General features: G+C 48.5%; 1 protein-coding gene and 1 pseudogene across 1 annotated transcript; one reads left to right on the top strand and one right to left on the bottom strand.

The window, feature by feature from the left end:
* The first annotated feature begins 1,612 nt into the window (after positions 1–1,612).
* LOC136494968 (subtilisin-like protease SBT1.7) lies at positions 1,613–6,472 on the top strand. The gene has a single exon (XM_066491147.1). The coding sequence runs from the start codon at positions 1,776–1,778 to the stop codon at positions 4,089–4,091; it is 2,316 nt and encodes a 771-aa protein (XP_066347244.1). The 5' UTR covers positions 1,613–1,775; the 3' UTR covers positions 4,092–6,472.
* A 22-nt stretch (positions 6,473–6,494) lies between these two features.
* Positions 6,495–8,883, bottom strand: LOC136494969 (thioredoxin M3, chloroplastic-like; annotated as a pseudogene).
* Positions 8,884–20,404: the final 11,521 nt, after the last annotated feature.

Below are 20,404 nucleotides of genomic sequence, written 5' to 3' on the forward strand. Positions count from 1 at the left end.
CCGGCGGTGGAGCACAATGCCGGAAAAGGAGCACATTATGAAGGGAAGGCAGCTGACCGCACCGCACACACACCAAGACCATCCCTCCCTGAATCTGAATGCATGCCAGCCTGACTGATTGCCTGAGTGCACGCAGCACCCACAGCACTGCGCCCTGGTGCGTTTGTTTTCATGCGCTGCTGTTCCTGTTGTGCATCGGTTTCACGCGATCATATCGAAGGAAACAGATAGCATATCCATACCCAAATCGTGCCCCTTTTTTCTGAATTTCTTTGACGTAGCAACAGTGCCAAGTGCCAACAAGTGGCGCGGCTTGACTTGAAAAGCACTGCTGCAATTGCATAACGAACTGATTGGCGAGTAAACAAGGTGTCATCATGGCATTAGCATTCTAAAGGCAGGCAGGAGGATTATAGGGGCTAGTCTCAGGCTCTCAGTGGGAGTTGTGAGAGTTTCATTTACATTTAATAGACTGTCACATTGTATTTTTATGGCATGACAATGTTTTAATGAAGAGAGAGAAGAAATGAGTTTTATGGGGATAAAACACTTTTGCCACGATTACCAATTCTCTATGAGTCTTGGAATTTAATATCTATAAAACCATGAAATGATACTTTACATTGAGAGCTGATGTTTCATCCGAGTTTCATTTCATTTTATATGACACGACAGTCTTAAAAACAACGCAATGAAACTATACACTGAGACTGGTCAATCAAACTGGCTCGAGCAGGTGCGAATAAGAGCCGCTGTCGTGGGAGGAAAGCAAGTCCAGTGACATGGACGCGCACCAGACGCCGGTTATCATTTACATACATGTTATAATGAAAAGCTAATGGCACTGTACAATGATTGCAACGTCGACAGACATGCAGGCCACCCATGGGGTGATCCCAGGGCTGAGCTTTGCTTTATTTGGTGACGATCTTGCTCAGATTCTTCCGTGTGTGACATTTGATTTGGAGATGTCTAGTCAACAACGAGTTGTTTTAGACCTCCCATTAACTAAATTTTTATCATACACTTACAGTGTCTTATAGCTATATTTACACTTCCTTATTACTATATTTATAATGATTTCTTCCGTGTAATTTATTGGAAAGAGTGATGTAATTTGGGAATAACACAAATATATGCCAAATTTTTCAAAAAGATTTACAAATTATTTCTATGAATTCCAGACATCAGAAAAATATATATCAAATTATTCACAAATTTTTCAGAAATTAAAAAAAAACAAAATCCACACAAGGAGGTGAGAGAGGAGAGATTGTCGCAGGGTGTTCCGTGCTTGCGTTCGTGTGTCAGGCAGGGACACAGGCACCGGCATAATTGCTTGCTCGACGCGGAAGCCGAGTGGACGCATCGCACGCACGCACGCGCCAGCATGATCGCAGGCAGGGGGAGGCCGACGTTCCGCATCGAACGGCCCAAAAAAGACGGTTGATAACAACCGGTAAATCAACCGGTTGATCATTTGCCTTTGTGTTTGATTAATCCCATGCATGGCCGATATGGAATCCATTATATGTGTATATAATGTATATGTACTATCTGGTAGGGTGTCACCACACCACTGAACCGGCGACGCGACGGCGAGTGCTCTCCACTCGTGGCATCCACTCACTCACTCTCACTCAGCTCAGCTCAGCTCTCCACTCCGCTGCTGATGCATAAGAAGCGGCAGCTCTGAGCTCAAGCATCTCAGCTCAACTCACTGCATCCGCTCGACCGCAGCCAGTCTGTGGGCGGCTGCTTCTGACGTCGCGATCATGTTTCGCGCCGTGCTGTTCGGGGCCATCATCCTCTTGCTGCTGTCGTGCGCCGCGGCGGCGGCGGCGGCTGATGGCGAGCGGCGATCGTACATCGTCCACATGGACGTGGAGAAGATGCCGGCGCCGTTCGTGGAGCACGAGGGATGGTACCTCTCGGTGCTGTCATCGCTTCCGTCCTCGACGACGGCAGGGGAGGGCGCGGCGCCGGTTCACCTGTACACGTACACGCACGTCATGCACGGGTTCAGCGCGGTGCTCACCTCGCGGCAGCTGGAGGAGCTCAGGGCCGTGGATGGCCACGTGGCGGCGTTCCCGGAGACGTACGGCAGGCTCCACACCACGCACACGCCGGCGTTCCTCGGGCTGAGCAGCGGCGGCTCGGGCGTCTGGCCGGCGTCCAAGTACGGCGACGGCGTGATCATCGGGATCGTCGACACGGGCGTCTGGCCGGAGAGCGAGAGCTTCAGCGACGCCGGTATGGACCCCGTCCCGGCGAGGTGGAAAGGCGCGTGCGAGGCCGGTCAGGCGTTCAAGGCCTCCATGTGCAACCGGAAGCTCATCGGGGCGCGCTCCTTCAGCAAGGGCCTCAAGCAGCGCGGTCTCACGATCACGCCCGACGACTACGACTCGCCGCGGGACTACTACGGCCACGGCTCGCACACGTCGTCCACGGCGGCCGGCTCCGCCGTCAGCGGCGCGAGCTACTTCGGCTACGCCAACGGCACGGCCACCGGCATCGCCCCGAAGGCCCGGGTGGCCATGTACAAGGCCGTGTTCTCGTGCGACACGCTGGAGTCCGCGTCCACCGACGTGCTGGCCGCCATGGACCTGGCCATCGCCGACGGCGTCGACGTGATGTCGCTGTCCCTGGGCTTCCCGGAGACGTCCTACGACACCAATGTGATAGCCATCGGAGCCTTCGCCGCCATGCAGAAGGGCGTCTTCGTGGCGTGCTCGGCCGGGAACGACGGCTCTGACGGGTACACCATCATGAACGGCGCGCCCTGGATCACGACCGTTGGCGCCGCGAGCGTCGACAGGGACTTCACCGCGACCGTCACGCTCGGCAGCGGCGCGACCGTCCAGGGCAAGTCGGTGTACCCGCTGAGCACGCCGACCGCCAGCGCGAACCTCTACTACGGCTACGGCAACAGGAGCAAGCAAAGGTGCGAGCCCACCAGCCTGAGAAGCAAGGACGTGAGAGGGAAGTACGTCTTCTGCTCCGCCGACCCGAGCACCGAGATCGAGGAGCAGATGGACGAGGTGCAGAGCAAGGGCGGCCTCGGCGCCATCATCGCGAGCGACATGAAGCAGTTCCTCCAGCCGACGGAGTACACCATGCCGGTGGTGCTGGTCACCCAGTCGGACGGCGCGGCCATCGCCAAGTACGCGACGGCACGGCCAGCCAGAGGGGCGCCCAAGGCGAGCGTCCAGTTCGGCGGCACGGTGCTCGGGGTCAAGCCGGCGCCGACTGTGTCCTACTTCTCCGCCCGCGGGCCCGGCCAGATCAGCCCGACGATCCTGAAGCCGGACATCGTCGCGCCGGGGGTGGACATCCTGGCGGCGTGGGTGCCCAACAAGGAGATCATGGAGCTCAGCAAGCAGAAGCTCTTCACCAAGTACAAGCTCATCTCCGGCACGTCCATGTCGTCGCCGCACGTCGCCGGCGTGGTCGCCCTCCTGCGGTCAGTGCACCCTGACTGGAGCCCGACGGCCATCCGGTCCGCCATGATGACAACGGCGTACATGAAGGACAGCGCCAGCAACGTCATCGTCAGCATGCCGAGCGGGTCACCAGGAACGCCACTGGACTTTGGCAGTGGCCACGTCAGCCCCAACGAGGCCATGGACCCTGGCCTCGTGTACGACGTGGCGGCGGACGACTACGTCAACTTCCTGTGCGCCCTGCACTACAGCAGCCGCCAGATATCGACAATCACCGGCCGGCGAAACCCCAGCTGCGCCGGAGCAAACCTGGACCTGAACTACCCGTCCTTCATGGTCATCCTCAACAGGACCAACTCCGCCACACACACGTTCAAGAGGGTACTGACAAACGTCGCAGCCGCACCAGCTAAGTACAGTGTGTCAGTGACGGCGCCAGCAGGGATGAAGGTGACGGTTTCGCCGACGGCGCTGTCCTTCAGCGGCAAAGGCAGCAAACAGCCGTTCACAGTCACGGTGCAGGTCAGCCAGGTGAAAAGGAACTCATATGAGTACAACTACATTGGGAACTATGGGTTCTTGAGCTGGAATGAAGATGGAGGCAAGCATGTTGTCAGGAGCCCAATAGTCTGTGCATTTGCTCAATGATCGAGGAAGACATGTTAGCATAACAGGAGCAAAAATAAGACTATAAGAGCATGACAGTAGAAAAGATAATTATATATTTACAATAAATCCTGATCAGGAACATAAAGAAACATAGACTGAAGAAAGGGGGGAAAGCCTTAACAGATACTAAATTACTACAGTTGACAAGTGTATTTATACCTGATAAATCAAATTATAGGTTTCTCAATTATTGATTTTTCTCAGCGTATCAGACTCTGCTCCAATCCACTGAACTGCTTCCATATTTTGGTTTGCTTCATAAGAAGCACACAAATTGAAAGGGACTGCACCCCATCTTGGGGAACCTCAGAATCACATGGGTTCTGTGTTCATAATCAAGAACATCACTAACATGTCACGTTACTGCAGATAAACTATAGTATTATTATACAGTTAGGGCAATCCATGTTAATAAACCTCATACAATGAGTTGGAGCAGGTACATCTCAGGCTTCCTCCTCCTACAATTTGTCCTATGGGCAGTGATAGATCAGATGCAACATTGAACAAAAGCAACTTCCAAGTCCCAAATGTAGAAAATAGTTCTCCAAAATTGAACAGCAGCACCTCTCCATAGCCAAAACCCAATTGGATCAGCAAAATTATGTGACATAGGTTGATGCAGGCAAATGGGGATACTCTTAACAATAAATCTAACTGGATACGCTTCACATTAAGGAATTTTGTATTCAATATATCCAAAACATCCAAAACTATTGTGTCCTAGGTTCCAGTGCAACAACTTGCTACGCACAAAGCACTAGTACCAGCGAACAACTTGCTACGCACAAAGCACTAGTACCAGCATAAAAATCTTGAGAAGTCATGGTCATCTTACTGTAATCAGATCACTGCAGGTCTGTACTACTTGACGCCATTCCTGCAAAAAATCCAAAATCCTACTCAATCTAAACTTCTACCTTATGTATAAAATCATTATCAGCAGAACAACACTTGCAAATGATTATCCATATCACATCAAAGTCTTTTGCCACCCACAGGTTAGGTACTTCATGTTGTTGACCATACTAGCACCAGAGACGTACACTAACACTAAAGACCATCAAGCATAAATGAGTCATTGTCTTATTGAGTTGCCTGACTGCTAGCTGTGGTGCTTCCAAAGCTCTAGTGCCGTGTCACCTTGTGCAATACAGGTGTCTCTCTTGTATTGGCGAGGACAGAGGGGCAAGTCTGCGATGATACAAGCAGGTAATGCCTCACCAGGTACCCAAAGGCTCATGAAGTTTTCTGAAGAAGCCTTAAACACCCAGACCAGTACATCTGATGATGACATTGACAATGCACCCACATACTACAACAGTCATCAATCCCACATCTTCATGGTTTCAACTACTGATCCTGTCATCATGGTTGATTGTTTCAGTTGTTATTGGATTCAACATCAACCATTACCACCATAAACTTGTACAGGCATGCACTATGTTATAGTCTCAGCACATGCTATTTTTCATCAGCACTTACAAACCTAATTGCATGGTTACTTTCCTGGTACCAACCACTTGATTTCAAACGTTTCTCAGGATCTCAGGTCTCGAGTAGTTCAATAACCACATGATGTTTTATACCCATGGTAAAGATGATCTCCATTCATGTTCAGCTGGCATGGCTCCCAAGGTACTTGCTCATAAATGTCCCAGACCAGATGGTGTACTGGTTGATATTTACAATCAACAGTAACTTCATGTCTTCATGTCAATTGCAGATAAGTGATCCAATAATTTTCTTATTATGGCATAACAGGCCAGATAAAGTCCAAAGGAACAACAGTCATGAAGTGGTTAACTAGTCACTGGCAGATGGTGTGCAAGTACTGCAAGAACCAAGCAATTTCTTCATGCTAAGGCTGTATATCAGGCTCTTAAATGCTGGACATAACAATAAATTACATAGCTGCAACATGTGCACCAAAGACCAATTCCATTTCACCATGCTGACTTGGGGATGAAGCGAGCACCACGAGTCGTGACCACATGTGCTGAGGGAATTGAGTGCTGAATAAGATGCACGGAGATTGGTGACACCAAGCTGATCATCCAGTACACATTCATTCTACCATAACCACATAATTATTACAAACTTGCTTGGTGCATGCCATGCATGAAAGTATGTGCAGCAACCATCAAGTCTGCCATGACAACAGCATATTTGGCCATAATACCACTAAGAAGATCAATAGCATTCGAGCTAGAGTAGGCATACTTCTGCCATGTATTGATAATAGCTGTGTCATGTTAACACTTCAACCTTAAATTGTGCACCTAATCTTTTTAGTAGGAGCAGTGACTAAGAGATCCACACCAGCTCCACCGGTGCCCAATCCTGATATAGATTACCTTTCCTGATCATTCTTGAGAATACAAACAATTAGGAAAGGCTAAACAGGATCTTACAGGAAAATCACTTAATCTACATCCAATTAAAATATTCACATGGGCATCCAAACCAGCATTAAAGAAACAGTGTTCAGAAATACGGAGGTAATCAGGAAAATTAGCTTTGCCCGTCTGTGTCTTCTTAAGTAATACAATAGGCAGATCCCCTTCTCGTTCACTTAAAAAAATCAGGAAAATTAGACAAAATGTGGATATCATATAGTATAAACTCTAAAAAAGGTATCATATATGACCTTAGCAGTTAGCAAAAGTAGAAGTATGTTCTGGACAAAATAAATTATCTCAGATTGCAGTGATGTTCTTGCACTAAAGGCTTGTTCGGTTAATCCCTCCAAATCCTCGGGATTATACAGTCGGTCACCTACCGTTTAGCCATTATTCAGGCAAAACGTCCCATTAAACGGGCTAAACGGCCAATTAAACGGGGTAAACGGGTGATTAAACGGAAACGGCGCACCACCGTGTAGCGTTTACAAGGTGTTTAAACGGGTTAAACGACCGTTTAGGCGAACAGTGAGTAAATGCAAGATATGTACAATCTATGGAACGCACAAAGGATAAAACAGATAAAAATTAGATGATAGAGACGCAACAATAAAATTGAGGAAAACCTAACTTTGGTTTCATTTAATAAGGTATCGCAGAGGGCCTCAAATATGCTGCCCTGTAATACATTACAGCCTTTGGGGAATTTTTTTGGTTAAAAAAAAAGAAACACTCTGGCTTTTAAGAAATACATCTATATTTACACTGCTATTGTATAGCAAAAGGATCACCATCAGTCCCATACTTCTAGATAAGATGATTGTGCTGTAAACTCAAATTTTACCTTGAGTTCTCTCTGCACTATCTGGTATAAAATGAAGTATACAGATCAATAACTCTGAACCAAAGAATATTAACCAAATATGTCATTGTTCTGCAATAGATTTCTCAATGGCTTTCACATAAACAGCCTTTGGCAGTGTCCCGGTAATACTATATATTTTTTCTCCATCCTTGAAGAGTAAAACAGTTGGAATCCTATCGATGCTGTAAGCTGTAGCAACCTGTGGGTAATCGTCAGTGTCAAGCTTATAGCATTTTATTCTCCCAGCATATTCTTGTGCTATCTCATCGACAATCCGTGTGACCATTCTGCAAGGTCCACACCAGGAGGCCCAAAACTCAATAAGCACAGGTACATCACAGCAGATCACATATTCATTCCAAGAGCATGCGGTGATTGTTTCAGCTGTAGAAGTAGACAATATCATTAGACATTTTCTAAATATTCTACATAAGCTTCACAGATAAAATCCATGTCGAATATAAAGCAGTAGTTCTGCTCATATAACAGAGTTAGAAAAGTTGAAAGAAAAACAAGAAGTATACAGGGCATCTGAAAGTCTTTATTTAGGTCAATCACAAAGATGCCCAAAGTTGATGGGCTGTCTATCACACAAAGAAGATGAATAAAACAGAGAATGAAATCTACTAAATCAAACTATGAATGGACAAAGCTGAAAGCTGTATGGCAGTAAGATAACATAATAAGCATAGATGCGTAGTGCCTATCTATCTTTATGGTATAAAAATAATTGATATTTTAATTGTATTTATGATACTCATGAAATTTCCATTGTTGCATGGGAACGGCAAACAGCTATTAGATATTTAAAAGAAGTTCCAGGAAAGTTCAATTTCACAGCCAGAGCTGCCAGAAGCTAATTTCAACATGTATCAAGACTCAACTTTCCATCATTCCAGCTAATCACGGCTTCAAATCAAAGGATGAACTACAATGGCAATTCCATCCGTTACATGCAGCTTCTATCGAGCTGCCTTTCACCACAGCATTTTAGATCGATTGGCCGAGCACTAGACACCTGTAAGAAAGTATGGCTACAAAGTAATGGCAAGCGGAAACTACAATAGAAGCTTGAGGCAGGATATGGCACTTTCCGAGGAGCGGTAAGCGAGCAGTAAGGGGGCGTGAGAAATAAAGCTTCACGGCACTGGGATCAATCAGCGGCAGCTAGGCCCTTACCGCCGGGGGAGTAGGCGCAGCTCATCCTCACTACCGCCGTGCGGCGCGCCGTTGGCCGCCGGATCCGCGCCGTCGCAGCGTCCGGCCGGTGGGCCCAGAGGCTGGCACTGCCACCGGCGGGCGTAGGAGGAGCCATAGACGACCCTTCCGCGGCTGGATGCGGTGGCGGAGGGAAAAGGCACCGTCTTGGCGCAGCGGAGCCCGCGCGGAGGCGCGGGGCAGGAAGGAGCGGCGACGGCGGCGGCGGCCATGTCTGATTTCGTGTGTCGAGCTCGAGTCGTGCCGGAGAAATGCGGTTGGTAGAAAATTCACGAGACAACCGCACACGGGCCGATCCTGCCTCAAAACAGCGACGTTGACCATCGGCGAAAACGTGTAGATGCTGTGGCTGGACAGCTGGAGTGTTGAACCCTTCCAAAACTTCTCTTTCCAACTCACGGGACAAAATTTTTTACTAAAGTCTAGCTCAAAAAGATTTTCATTGTTTCGATTTTCTTCTCTAATTTTTTTTAAGTTAAAGCTCAAAACAAGTGGTCTAAAATTTGATTTAAACTTTATCCCATCTCACATTAGAGAGCTCAAAAGTGAGCCAAATTGCTCTAATAAACAACATGTTCGTTTGGTCGTATTTGGCTTATAAGCCATAGCTTATCAGTCAACGAACAATATTTTTCTCTCACACCAAATCAGCCAACAGTAATTTCAGTCATGGCTTATAAGCCAAACCAACCCAAACGAACAGAGCAGCTTTTAGAGCTCTATATAAAGTTTAAAGGAGGAGATCCAAACAGACCTTAAACCCCCAAGAGCTACCAAAACCCACTCCTAATCTAGATTATTTACGCCATATTTGGATGACCAACTCACCCAACACACATAGATTGAGGTGGATATATGGCCATCCAAACAAGCTCTTAGCAAGATTAAAAAACTGCTCTCCAACAATTATCTATCTCAACTTCGAATCTTTCCGCACTTGGCACTACTACACAAAATCTTTTGCGCAGCGTTTGCAAATAGGCCTCAGAGACGGACAGGCTTTAAAACTGCCTCGGTTAATGCCTGGATTAACTGAGGCGGTTATTTTTTATTAACCGAGGCGGTTAAAAACCTAAAATCTATTAACCGAGGCAAAAAAATACCCCCATTTTCGGAGACGGGCCTCTTATAAGGTTGCTCGCCCCAATTAATATAGCCGAGCCCACTAACAATCCATCTCAGCCCATCTTGGCCCGACACCACGTCGCAGTATATATAAGCAACAATGAAACCCTAGCCCTCACTCTCTCCCTCACCCCGTCGCTCGCGTCCCTCACTCTCTCCCTCACCCGGCCGCCAGAGTTCGCGACTCCCTCCCTCGCGACGACGTCACTCCTTCTCCCTCTCTTGCTCACCCGCTCCCTCTCCCTCTCTCCACTAGATCCGGCGACGATGTCGCTGCTTAGGGTGCCGGGCTTCCTCATGGCGCTGGCTCGGTGGCATGCGGCCTCCCATGAGCTCGCGACTCCATCTCCTATCCCGCTCCCTCTCCCTCTCTCCACGCAGCTCAGGGCATGGCAGGGGCGCGGGATCGACAGCGCGTAGCCACGCGTGACCTGGCAGGAGTGGATCTACGGCGGCGGCGCTGCCCTCTCTGGGCTTGGGCGGCGCGCGGCCTCACGCGACCTGGCGGGCGTGGCCTTGAAGTCGCGGATCTATGGTGGTGGCGCGGCCATCTCCGGGCTGGGGTCGCGGATCCACGGCGGCCCTCTCCGGGCTAGGGCGGCGCGTAGCCTCGCGGTCATGGGTCGACGGCGGTGACGCGGCCCTCTCAGGGCTAGGGCGGCGTGGATCTCCTCTTACGAGGTGAATCCACTCTCCCGTGCCCTCCGTCCCTCCCTTCTCTGTGGATCCGGCGAGCGGTGGTGCGGATCTGGCGAGCACGGTGCAGATCTGGCAACCGGAGTGGCGGCGTGTGGATGGGCTCGCCAGGCTTATCCACGGGTTTTCCTTTTTTTGTTTTTTTATTCGATTAACCGAAGTGGGCAGGGCAACCGCCTCGGTTAAGGCCATGATTAACCGTGACCTTTGGACCGAGGTGGTTGCAAAAACCGCCTCGGTTAACCCTTTTTGTCCGCCTCGGATAAATTTTCTGTAGTAGTGTGGGAAAAACAATCATATCACGTGAAAATATACACGTGTGTATCGACGTGCCAATCTAGAGGTGGAAGGATGTGGGAAGAATAAAGAGTAAGACATAGTTCATGATGCAGATGTACAAGAGAGAAAGAAAGTATAAAGAGATAATTCCCTGTGCGTCATTATAAAAGATACATCTTCCTTCTCAGCCATCCAAAAAATCATCTTCCTTCTCAACCATCGTTTTGATTTTTTCGACCCTTATACGTCACTGCCGTCAACTTATGTGGTAGGGTTATTTTGATTCAAGCCATTACAATTTTTCGTGCTTCAGAGATTTGCCATTACAATTCAGCTATTTGGAAATTTGCCATTATAATCGTTGAAGTTGTTGATAATTGCCATTATGGACGTATCCAACGCCCTTAGGCCCACCTGCAGGTGTTGCATGCATACTGTATTTCTGTATAGACCGAATTGCCCCTATGGACAAAAGGATAAGGCATCCTGGCCATACGACCGATTCAGCCCTGAAGACGAACCCTACCAGCTCGATTCGTTTCTCGGCGGCGGCTGCTCTCCAGGCCGGTGCGGGCGCAGGTGGCCGGCGGCGGCTCTCTAGGCCGGCGCGGGCGTAGGCGGGTGCCAGGCGCAGGTGAGCACCACATGCAAGTGCTTGAAGAAGGATCAAGCAACGAACAGAGAAAAACAGATGCAAGAAGCTAACTTTTTGACCAATCAAAATTAAGGACAGATTCACCTTGGCTCACGACGAGCTCTGCTCGGCGCTGGACGAGCGCACAGAGCTGATGCGCTTGATGTTGGTCTGCAAGCACCGCGACGAGCAGCAAACGGAAAACCAGTAGCCGGACTCCTCTGCCTGGGCATCGAACTATGGGACCTGAGTCCGACTCCTAGCGCTGGAACACAAGAGGCAAAAACACAAACAGAGAGAGAGAAATCGATCACAAGAAACTGAGGGCACCGGACAGCTCTCAAAGGGCACCGCCTAGAGCAGGACGGTGCACCGCCTGGGAGAGAGCGGTGAACATAGCACCGTCCGGTGACAGCCGATCAGAAACAAGAGAAAAGAGAGGGAGAACGAAGCACGGCATAGAGAGAAATCGGTCTCGAAGACCTAGAGCGACGGGCGGGCCTCCTTGCCGCTTGGGCCAGCACCGCTTGGAGCCTAGCGAGCGCTTGGCTGCTGGCTGGCGTGCTCCACAGGAGAAGGCGAGTGCCTGCTCTGGCCTGGGGACGGGCGCTGCTCAGACGAGCACGCTCGGTGCCAGAGCACCGGCACTGGTAGCGCTGCTGTCTCCACCCATCGATCAGAGCCTGTGCCTCACGAACAGAAAGACCGAGAACAAAGAACAGGCAGACGAGCGGCCACAACGATCAAACAAAAACCGACCCAAATCAAAAGCTCTTGAGCCCAAATTTTGCACACATGAAATTCGACTTGATACAAACCTATTCCCAAAAAATCATCGCCTGGATTGACTTAAACTCCGAGAAAAATCAGATCGCAGTCAAGACGAAAATGGGAAAAAAACTAAGAACACATATGAACAAACGAATCCAGAGGGCACGAGGAGGATTCGGGCCTCCTTTCCCATTCCAAATCTCAGAGAATACACCACAAAATATTTAGATTTAGGACCTCTATTAAGAACCCTAAGGGAGAGAAAACTTATGAAGAAGGGGGAATGACGGTGGGAGATAGGCGGTCGTCGCAGGTGGCGCAGGCGGGCGCAGGCAGTGCAGGCTCAGACGGGAGCTGCGGTGGGCACGGCGATGCAGTGACCCCGATGGTTGGGTCACCTGCTGTTCGTGGAAAGTTCCGGTGTTCTTCCCATTCACAAAAATCTCAGTAAACTATCTCTGTGTGGCTGCCTTTGGCACCAGTGCCTGCAGTGCCTCCTCTAGCCACCAGCGTTGCAGCACCTACCTTCGCAGCGACCGCATGCGCCAGCTACTCCCGCCACGACTGCCTCAGCAGCGTCCGCCCGCCGCGCCAGTTACGCCCGCCGCGACAGCCTCCGTAGCGTCCGCCTGCCTCCGCCGCATCACCTGCGCCCGCCACCGCCACGCCACCTGCACCCGCCGCGCCTGCCTCCGCAGTGACGGCCCGCCCACGACTGCTCGCATGCCGCGACCGGCAGCCTGTACCCACGCCGGTCTGCAAAGCCGCCGCCGCGCGAGACCTGAATCGAGGCTGCTGGAAAGCCAGTACGCCCCAGTCTTGTTCAGCCACGGACACGTACGACTGAAACGCTAAATCGAGCTGATAGGAATCGGGCCTTATCCTTTTGTCCACAGGGGCAATTCGGTCCATACGGAAATACAGTGTGCATGCAATACCTGCAGGTGGGCCCAAAGACGTTGGATATGTCCATAATGGCAACTATCAACAACTTCAACAATTATAATGGCAAATTTTCAAATAGCTGAACTATAATGACAAATCTCCGAAGCACAAAAATTATAATGGCTTCCATCAAAATAACCCTATGTGGTAACGGCAGCTAACATGAGCTTGAAATGCCCCCTTTTGCCCCTCTTGTTTAGGTGGCCCCTAGCGTCATCTCCTTGTTCATCTTCCAGCCTCCGCCGCCGCCGCCCCCCCCCCCCCCCCCCCCCCCCCCCCCCCCGACCGTCGCTGCTACTGCCGCTGCCACGAGCGGCACAAATCCGCCGCCGCCACTTCCATGCCCGCCCACGTGCCTTCCCTGGGCAACCAAGCCGAGCTGAGCTGCGCTCGCGCCCGAGCGGCGTCAGTGGCCCCTGACCCGAGCAGGCCGCCTCTCGCTTCGGTGGCCGCTGCCGGCGCCATCCACCCCCACCGCCCACCACTGACTCCACGTCCCTGACGCCGCCTCTCGCGCACGGCGAGGAGGATCTCGTCGAAGCTGACGAGGCGCACGTACGCCGGGAGGAGGCACGACGCCGTGGAGGGGAGGCACGGGGCAGCGGAGCTTCCCAAACGGACCGGGCCTCCGCGAAGTCCCCGGCCTCGGCGCGCGCGACCATGGCGGCGGGAGCGGCGCCTCTTAGACAGGGCACGGCAGCGGGACGCCGAGACAGAGTCTGCACGTGCGTCGAGACCTTGCGTTGCGAGCGGAGGACGGAGCAAGAAGATGAGTGGATGGGAGGGAAGGAGAAGGTGCAGAGGAAGCGGGCCACAAGGACGAAGCACATCTTGACGAGCCTCCTACTCCAGCGAGAACGGTCGCGCGCTCGCCGTCTTTTGCCATGCAGCCGACCGCGATGTCGCGCCCTCCGTTGTGGCGTGCGCCGCCAGCGAGGCCGCGTGCGCCAGGGCCCGACGCGGCTCGGGATCCCGGACGTCGTGCGCATTCCCGGCCGGACCGGACCAGCGCGCCCGCGCCGCCAGTGGGGAGGCTGGAAGACGAAGAAGGGATGACGAGTGGGGTCCACCTGTAAGAGGGGCAAAAAAAAAAGACATTGCAAGCTTATGTTAGCAGCCGTTTTGACAGCAATGGTGTACAGGGGTCGAAAAAATCAAAACTGATCGGCTGAGAAGGAAGATTATTTTTTTGGGCTGAGAAGGAAGATGCATCTTTCATAATGGCTCACGGGGAATGTCTCAGTATAAAAGTGGTGATTTTGAATAGTTCAGGATTCCTGATACAAAATTATCTTCTATATTTTAGAAGTGAGCTTTTAAAAATTGTTGGAAGAAGCCAACAAATATGCTCCTAATTTTTTTAGGCACTTCTAAAATTTATTGTTTTACCAACTAAACATTTTTTAGAATTATTAGGAGATGCTCCCTCCGTCCATATAAAATAAATAAATAATATATATCCTCTACATAGTATAGGGTAATAATTCTTTTGAATTTTTTTAATGTGGGTGAATCACGAGATGCTGCACTATGGAAACACGTGGAATTGTGAGTAAACAAACAAAAAGACACTTAGACAAGCAAATAAATAGATGGAAGATGAATCACGAGAAAGGATTCACCGGTTGTCTTCTCATTATAAAGGAGGCTTGTGATTGCAGATTATTTCTTCTCTTTACTCCATCCAAAGGAAAGAAATAAAGACATCACATTTCTCCTCCCTATTTCTACATGTTCATATATATGTGCTCTATGTGTGTGTGCGCGCATAAATGGTTGATAGAACAATTTCTTAAAAACTATGAAGGATAAAGATCCTTTACCTATAGTTGATGAGTTATGGGATGAGCTACATGAGGCAAAAGGGTTCGCCAAACTATATTGTCGATTTGGATATCATCAAATTTGGGTTGCAATTAGGGATGAGTACAAATCCTGCATTCAAAACTCATCATGACTTGTCTGAGTTCAAAGTTATGCCTACTTGGGCTCACTAATTCCCTAGCTTCCTTTCAAGGTCCTATAAATTCCATTTTGCTCCCCTATTAAGGTGTGTTGGGTTTCATGGATGACATTTTGATGTATAACTCTACTTTGGAACAACATGTGGCTCTCCTTCTCCAAGTCTTTGAGATTTTGCAGCAAAATGAATACCATCTCAAACTATCTAAATGTGCTTTTGCAACTGGAGCTCAATATTTGGGGGCACATCTCCTCTGTTGTAGGTGTGCCAATAAAACCAACAAAAGTTCCAGCAATTGCAACATGGCCTTCTCCCAAAATAGTAAATGATTTGAGAGGATTTTTGGGTCTCACTAGTTATTACAAAGGGATTAATCAAGCATTATGGACTCATCACTAAAATCTATTGAGAAAGCGTACTATTTTTCAGTGGACCCCATTAGCTCAACAAGCCTTTGACATTCTGAAACAAGCCCTCGTTAATGCTCCTATGCTGTCTGTTCCAAACTATCACAAACCATTTTGTGATTGAAATTGATGCTAGTGATGTGAGTTTTGGAGTTGTTTTGATATTTAAGTAATTCCTTGAGCCCTAAAATTATAAAAACAAAACTCTCTCCCCCATATGTATGGCCATTTTACTAGCCGTAGAAAAGTGGAGATCATATTTGTTGGGGCAAGAGTTCATTATCAGAATTGATCATCAAAGTTTATAATACCTTACTAAGCATAAGGTCACCACCCAGTTGCAGCAGAAAGCCCTTCTCAAGCTTATGGACCTCAATTTCAGAAAATAGTACAAAAAAAGGTACTTTAAGTGTAGCAGCTAGTGCCTAATCTAGGTGTGTTGTCCCTTAGTCTATTACTTTATTTCGACTTGATCACCTATATGGTTAGAAAGACTACAAACTAGATATTAGCATGATTCTAAAGCTAGCAATTGCTAACACAATTGGCTCTATGTGATAGCAATGATAAACGATATTCTCTCTTCAATAGGATCATTCGATACAAGAGCAGAGTTTGGGTGGGTAACTATTCCCTCGCTCAAAAGCACATTTTACAAGCCTTGCATGCTAGTGGATGTTGGTGGACACTAGAATTCATGATACTTATCACAAAATTAAAGGTCTATTTGCATGTACTAAGCTAAAGCAATCAGTTATCACATATATTCAGTCATGTGATGTTTTTTTGCAAAGCCACAATAGAGCATGTTAAATTGCCATGTCTTCTACAACCTCTTCTTGTCCCTTAGCACACTTGGTCCATTGTCCGTCTTGACATTGTCGAAGGCCTACCAAAGTATGATGGTATGCATGTTATCTTTGTGGTTGTTGATAAGGTTACTAAGTATGCACACTTTTGGCCCTAGTCCCACACCTATATTGCTCTCCAAGTGGCCAAGTTGTACTTCAGTCAAATTTATTGCTTGCATCAACTTCCCTTTGTGATTACATCTGTGAGAGGCAAGATTTTCATCGGGGTTTTATGATAGGAGTTATTTCTACTGTCTGATACTCGACTATTGATGCGCTCCTCACATCCTCCCCAAACATATGGCAAAAAAAATGTTTGAATCAGTTTCTAGAACCCTTTCTTCATTGCACTATTCATTCCTGTCCAAAAGCAATGGAATAAATGGTTGCCATTAGTGGAGTTTAGGTACAAACTTTGTTTCAGTTTGCTCTAGGTCATACCCCTTTTGAGGTTTTGTATGTCCACGCTCCGAGACATTTGGGAATTACCTATCCTTGGGATTTTGTTGTTCCAGATTTGGCCAGTTGGTTGAAACAACGCCCTTTGCTGACATCACTCATTCAACAACTATCTCAAGCTCAGGCTCACAAGAAACATCAGGTGGACAAAGGGCGATCAAAAGGTAGTTTGAGATCAATGGTCTCGTCTATCTCAAGCTTCCACATGTTCAAACTACAGTTGCCACGAGATCAAATCAGAAATTGGCCTTTTGATCCTATGGTCCATTCAAGATTTTGAAACGTGTGGGCTCAATGGTGTATCAAATAGAGTTACCACCGACTGCGAAGATTTACCCTGGTGGTGCATGTCTAAAATTAAACAACATATTCCTGCACAAACATAGGTCAGTATTGATCTTTTATCAGTCTCCATTGATCCAGATGCCCCAATTCCACTAATAGTTGTGTTGAATCGTCTAATTATTTTAGTATAGGGCAACTTTTGTGAAGTTGGAAGTGCCCTGGGGTGACTCAACATGTTCCTTGGTGACACTTGAAGATGAACATGACATGAAGCGTCGTTGTCCTGAGAGGCACTAACTTGTGGTCAAGTTGTTTCTCCAGGGAGAGGGAATGCCATGAATCAAACAGCCCTGAGGTGGAAACAGAGGAAGGAGGCGACGTGGAAGAAGTGGGTCTTTGATGAGCGGGAAAGTGGCTAAGGCTTCAGGTGTTGTTTAGGCTCTATTATAAACCGGATGGGAAGGTCGTAGGCCAAGTAACTCAGCGCTATGTCGCCTATATCAGCCATGGTTGGCTTGTAACACAGACCAATGAATTTTTGGGGATAACTATTATACCTACACCAAAACATTCATCCTCCTCACGGAACCTAGCCATGTCTGATATCCTCGTCTGATTTCTCCCAAAATTCCTACTGATTACTTCCCAAACCCCATTCTAGCTTTTCAGGTTCACAACAATCTAGCTGAGGGACACATGTAGGGTGGACACCGTGTCTGCAATCCATTCCATCCATCGGTGTTGTCTGGCCTCTCGCAACTTACATGCCTCTGAACAGAACAAAATATATATAACAAAAGAACAACACAACATTTCATAAACCACCTGAAGTGGTCGTCCAAATCACTGGTCGAGGTTTTTCGTTTTTTGTGTTCAAGCATCTCATCTGGAAGGAACCGTAATGTCAAAAAGAAAAAAAAAGGTTGCAAGAAAAAAACTATCGGTGTTTTTTTACTGGCAAATATTTGGTTCTAGGGAAACCTCGCTTGGTGCGTAGAACAATCACAGATGGAGATGAGATTTATACTGGTTCGCCCCCCTAGAAAGTAAGTAAAAGCCGTACATCCAGTTGCCACTCTTGTATTGCTTGAATTCGGCAAGATTGCAGTTACAATGTAGCTATGCCTATCCGAGATTGAATGAATACAAGAGGGGATATTGATAGCTATTTATATTTGGGATCAACTTGCCCTACAAGCTAAGGAGTCCTGCCCTACTCAGAGTCTTGGTGCAATCCGGAGATATCCTTCCTTGAATAGGATCAGTCGTGGGCCTTCGGGTCATCTCTGATCCGGAGTAGGTAGTCGACAATATGGAAGTCAGGGTACCCGAGGTTATGTCATCGACATAAGACCCCAAGCTTGTCTATCAAACACAACTTGGTCGTCTGTCAGTAGTCGGTATCATCTTATTCGGGTGGTTTGTTGTTCGAGTGCGAAGAGGTAGCCCGGGTTGCCAACAACGATTTTGATCCCGATCCATATGCAAGCCGATAAAGGTGCACTGTTGGGAGATGAGCTTGTTCTAGTGCCAACCCCAGGTCATCCTGTCTTGTCAATCCCATTTCACACGCAAGCCAGGGGCACACAGTCGTCTGTCAATCGAAGCGTTGAAACGGTTTGGTTCCCCATGAGTGCGCTTGGTGGAGATTTAATTCCTTTTTAATTGAGACGGCGGTTGAGATTCCTAGAATGGCGGCTTGGTCCTATTTAATCAGGACCGCTCGTGATGAATCAGCAACCTTCATTCCCAAATCTCGTAGCAAAGATGAGGAAGAAAATTGCCGGCCGTAAATGTCCAGCGTCGCCCAGCCAATCATCCACGGTGGTGTCGTCGAGTAGTACGCCATTGCCTCCGCCATCTATGACTGCATCTCCGTCCCCGACATCCTCCGGAGCCCCAGTCCCAGCGGCAGCATTGCCGTCGGCAATGATGCCGGTGGCTCTAGCCCCAGCAGTCCCAGGAGGGGAAGCTAGGGTCAATGAAGTTGCCGCATTGGGGCCTTCGCCCAGGCCCTCGACCCAGCTACCTCTATCTGCACCAGAGGTGGTGATCGATCTATCCAACAAGGATGAGCTAGAAGACTCGGCCCTACTGGTGGGTCCTATTCCTGTCGCTTCGGCCTCCATCGTCACTCCTGCCTTCGTCACCTCCACCGCCCTCGACATCCCCTAGCCCCTCCGCTCCTTGCGCTGCTAGCTCGCTGGACATGAGCCACGATGAGGAGATAGCAAGGAAGCTCTTTGTTGAGCTAAATCGTGAGGCCACAGGCATCCTCGGAGACGGTGGCCTGGTGATCCTCAGTAGCGATAGTGAGGAAGAGGTCGCCGAGGAGGAGGACGCCGCCGAGGAGGAGGAGGAGGAGGATGAGCCTGTAGGTGGTGGATCGTTGTCGAGGAGCTAGGCGACTCCCTTCTCAGTCAGCCAGCCCTCTGAGGAGCTTGGTGACAAGCGGTAGAAGTGCCTGCTCCTGCTATCTTAGATTAGGGTCCCAGTTTAATCATTTGTAAATTCATGTTAATGAATTATATCAATGAAATGACTAGTTCCCGATGATTATCTTGCTATTTATCCGTGTTTTTTTTTCAAATTGTTCTGTGCTCGAATCGCCGCGACGCACTTTACACGTGGATACAATCTAAAGTCGGGATCTTGTAGCTGTATTGACCCGATTAGTGATTTTACCCTTAGCTCTGAACTATAACTTAGTCGGGGCCTAAGCTATAGTCGGGTTGGAGCTTACTCACAACTCGGGCGTAAAATATCTTGGTCGTTGATTATTCACAGGGCACTAAATCTCCAACTTTATTCAGGGAATAAAGAAGTGATAGTTTTCCTTGTGAATAATCATTGGCGCGGTAGTCTAGGCGCACATTATGGCTGTCGAGCGATTTTTTGGGGGACCGTACATGACAGACGGACATTTAACCCCTCACCTCGCTTTGGTGGCAACCATTGCGCTTATTCTATCGCTTAGCATTTCTCTGTCCCTATAACACTGTGACATGTGAAATATTAAGAAACTTCGTTAGTCTTACATAATTCTTCTTTCGTTTGCTATTTGAACCTAACATCGTGCAAACAGTTAGACTTATAGTAACCAAACTCGAGCGGTTTGCGTGCTATATGCTGATGCAGCTTGCTAAACTAGGTTTTGCTTGAGCGAGAATTTTTTTTTGTAGACTAGTGAATAGTAGTATGATAGCCCCCCGACTATTTATTTGGGTACGAGTAGCTTACCCGAATAAATAGTAGAAGACTAGTCGAGAAAAAATAGTCGTAATTGAATAGCCCCAGCCCCAGCCCCCGGCTAACTGAGAAATAAAATTAAACAATAAATGAAACACTTATCTGGGTTGTATGCTAAGAAACACAACATCAGAAACGCAGTT

The sequence above is a fragment of the Miscanthus floridulus genome, chromosome 11 (assembly GCF_019320115.1).
Source record: "Miscanthus floridulus cultivar M001 chromosome 11, ASM1932011v1, whole genome shotgun sequence".
NCBI lineage: Eukaryota > Viridiplantae > Streptophyta > Magnoliopsida > Poales > Poaceae > Miscanthus > Miscanthus floridulus.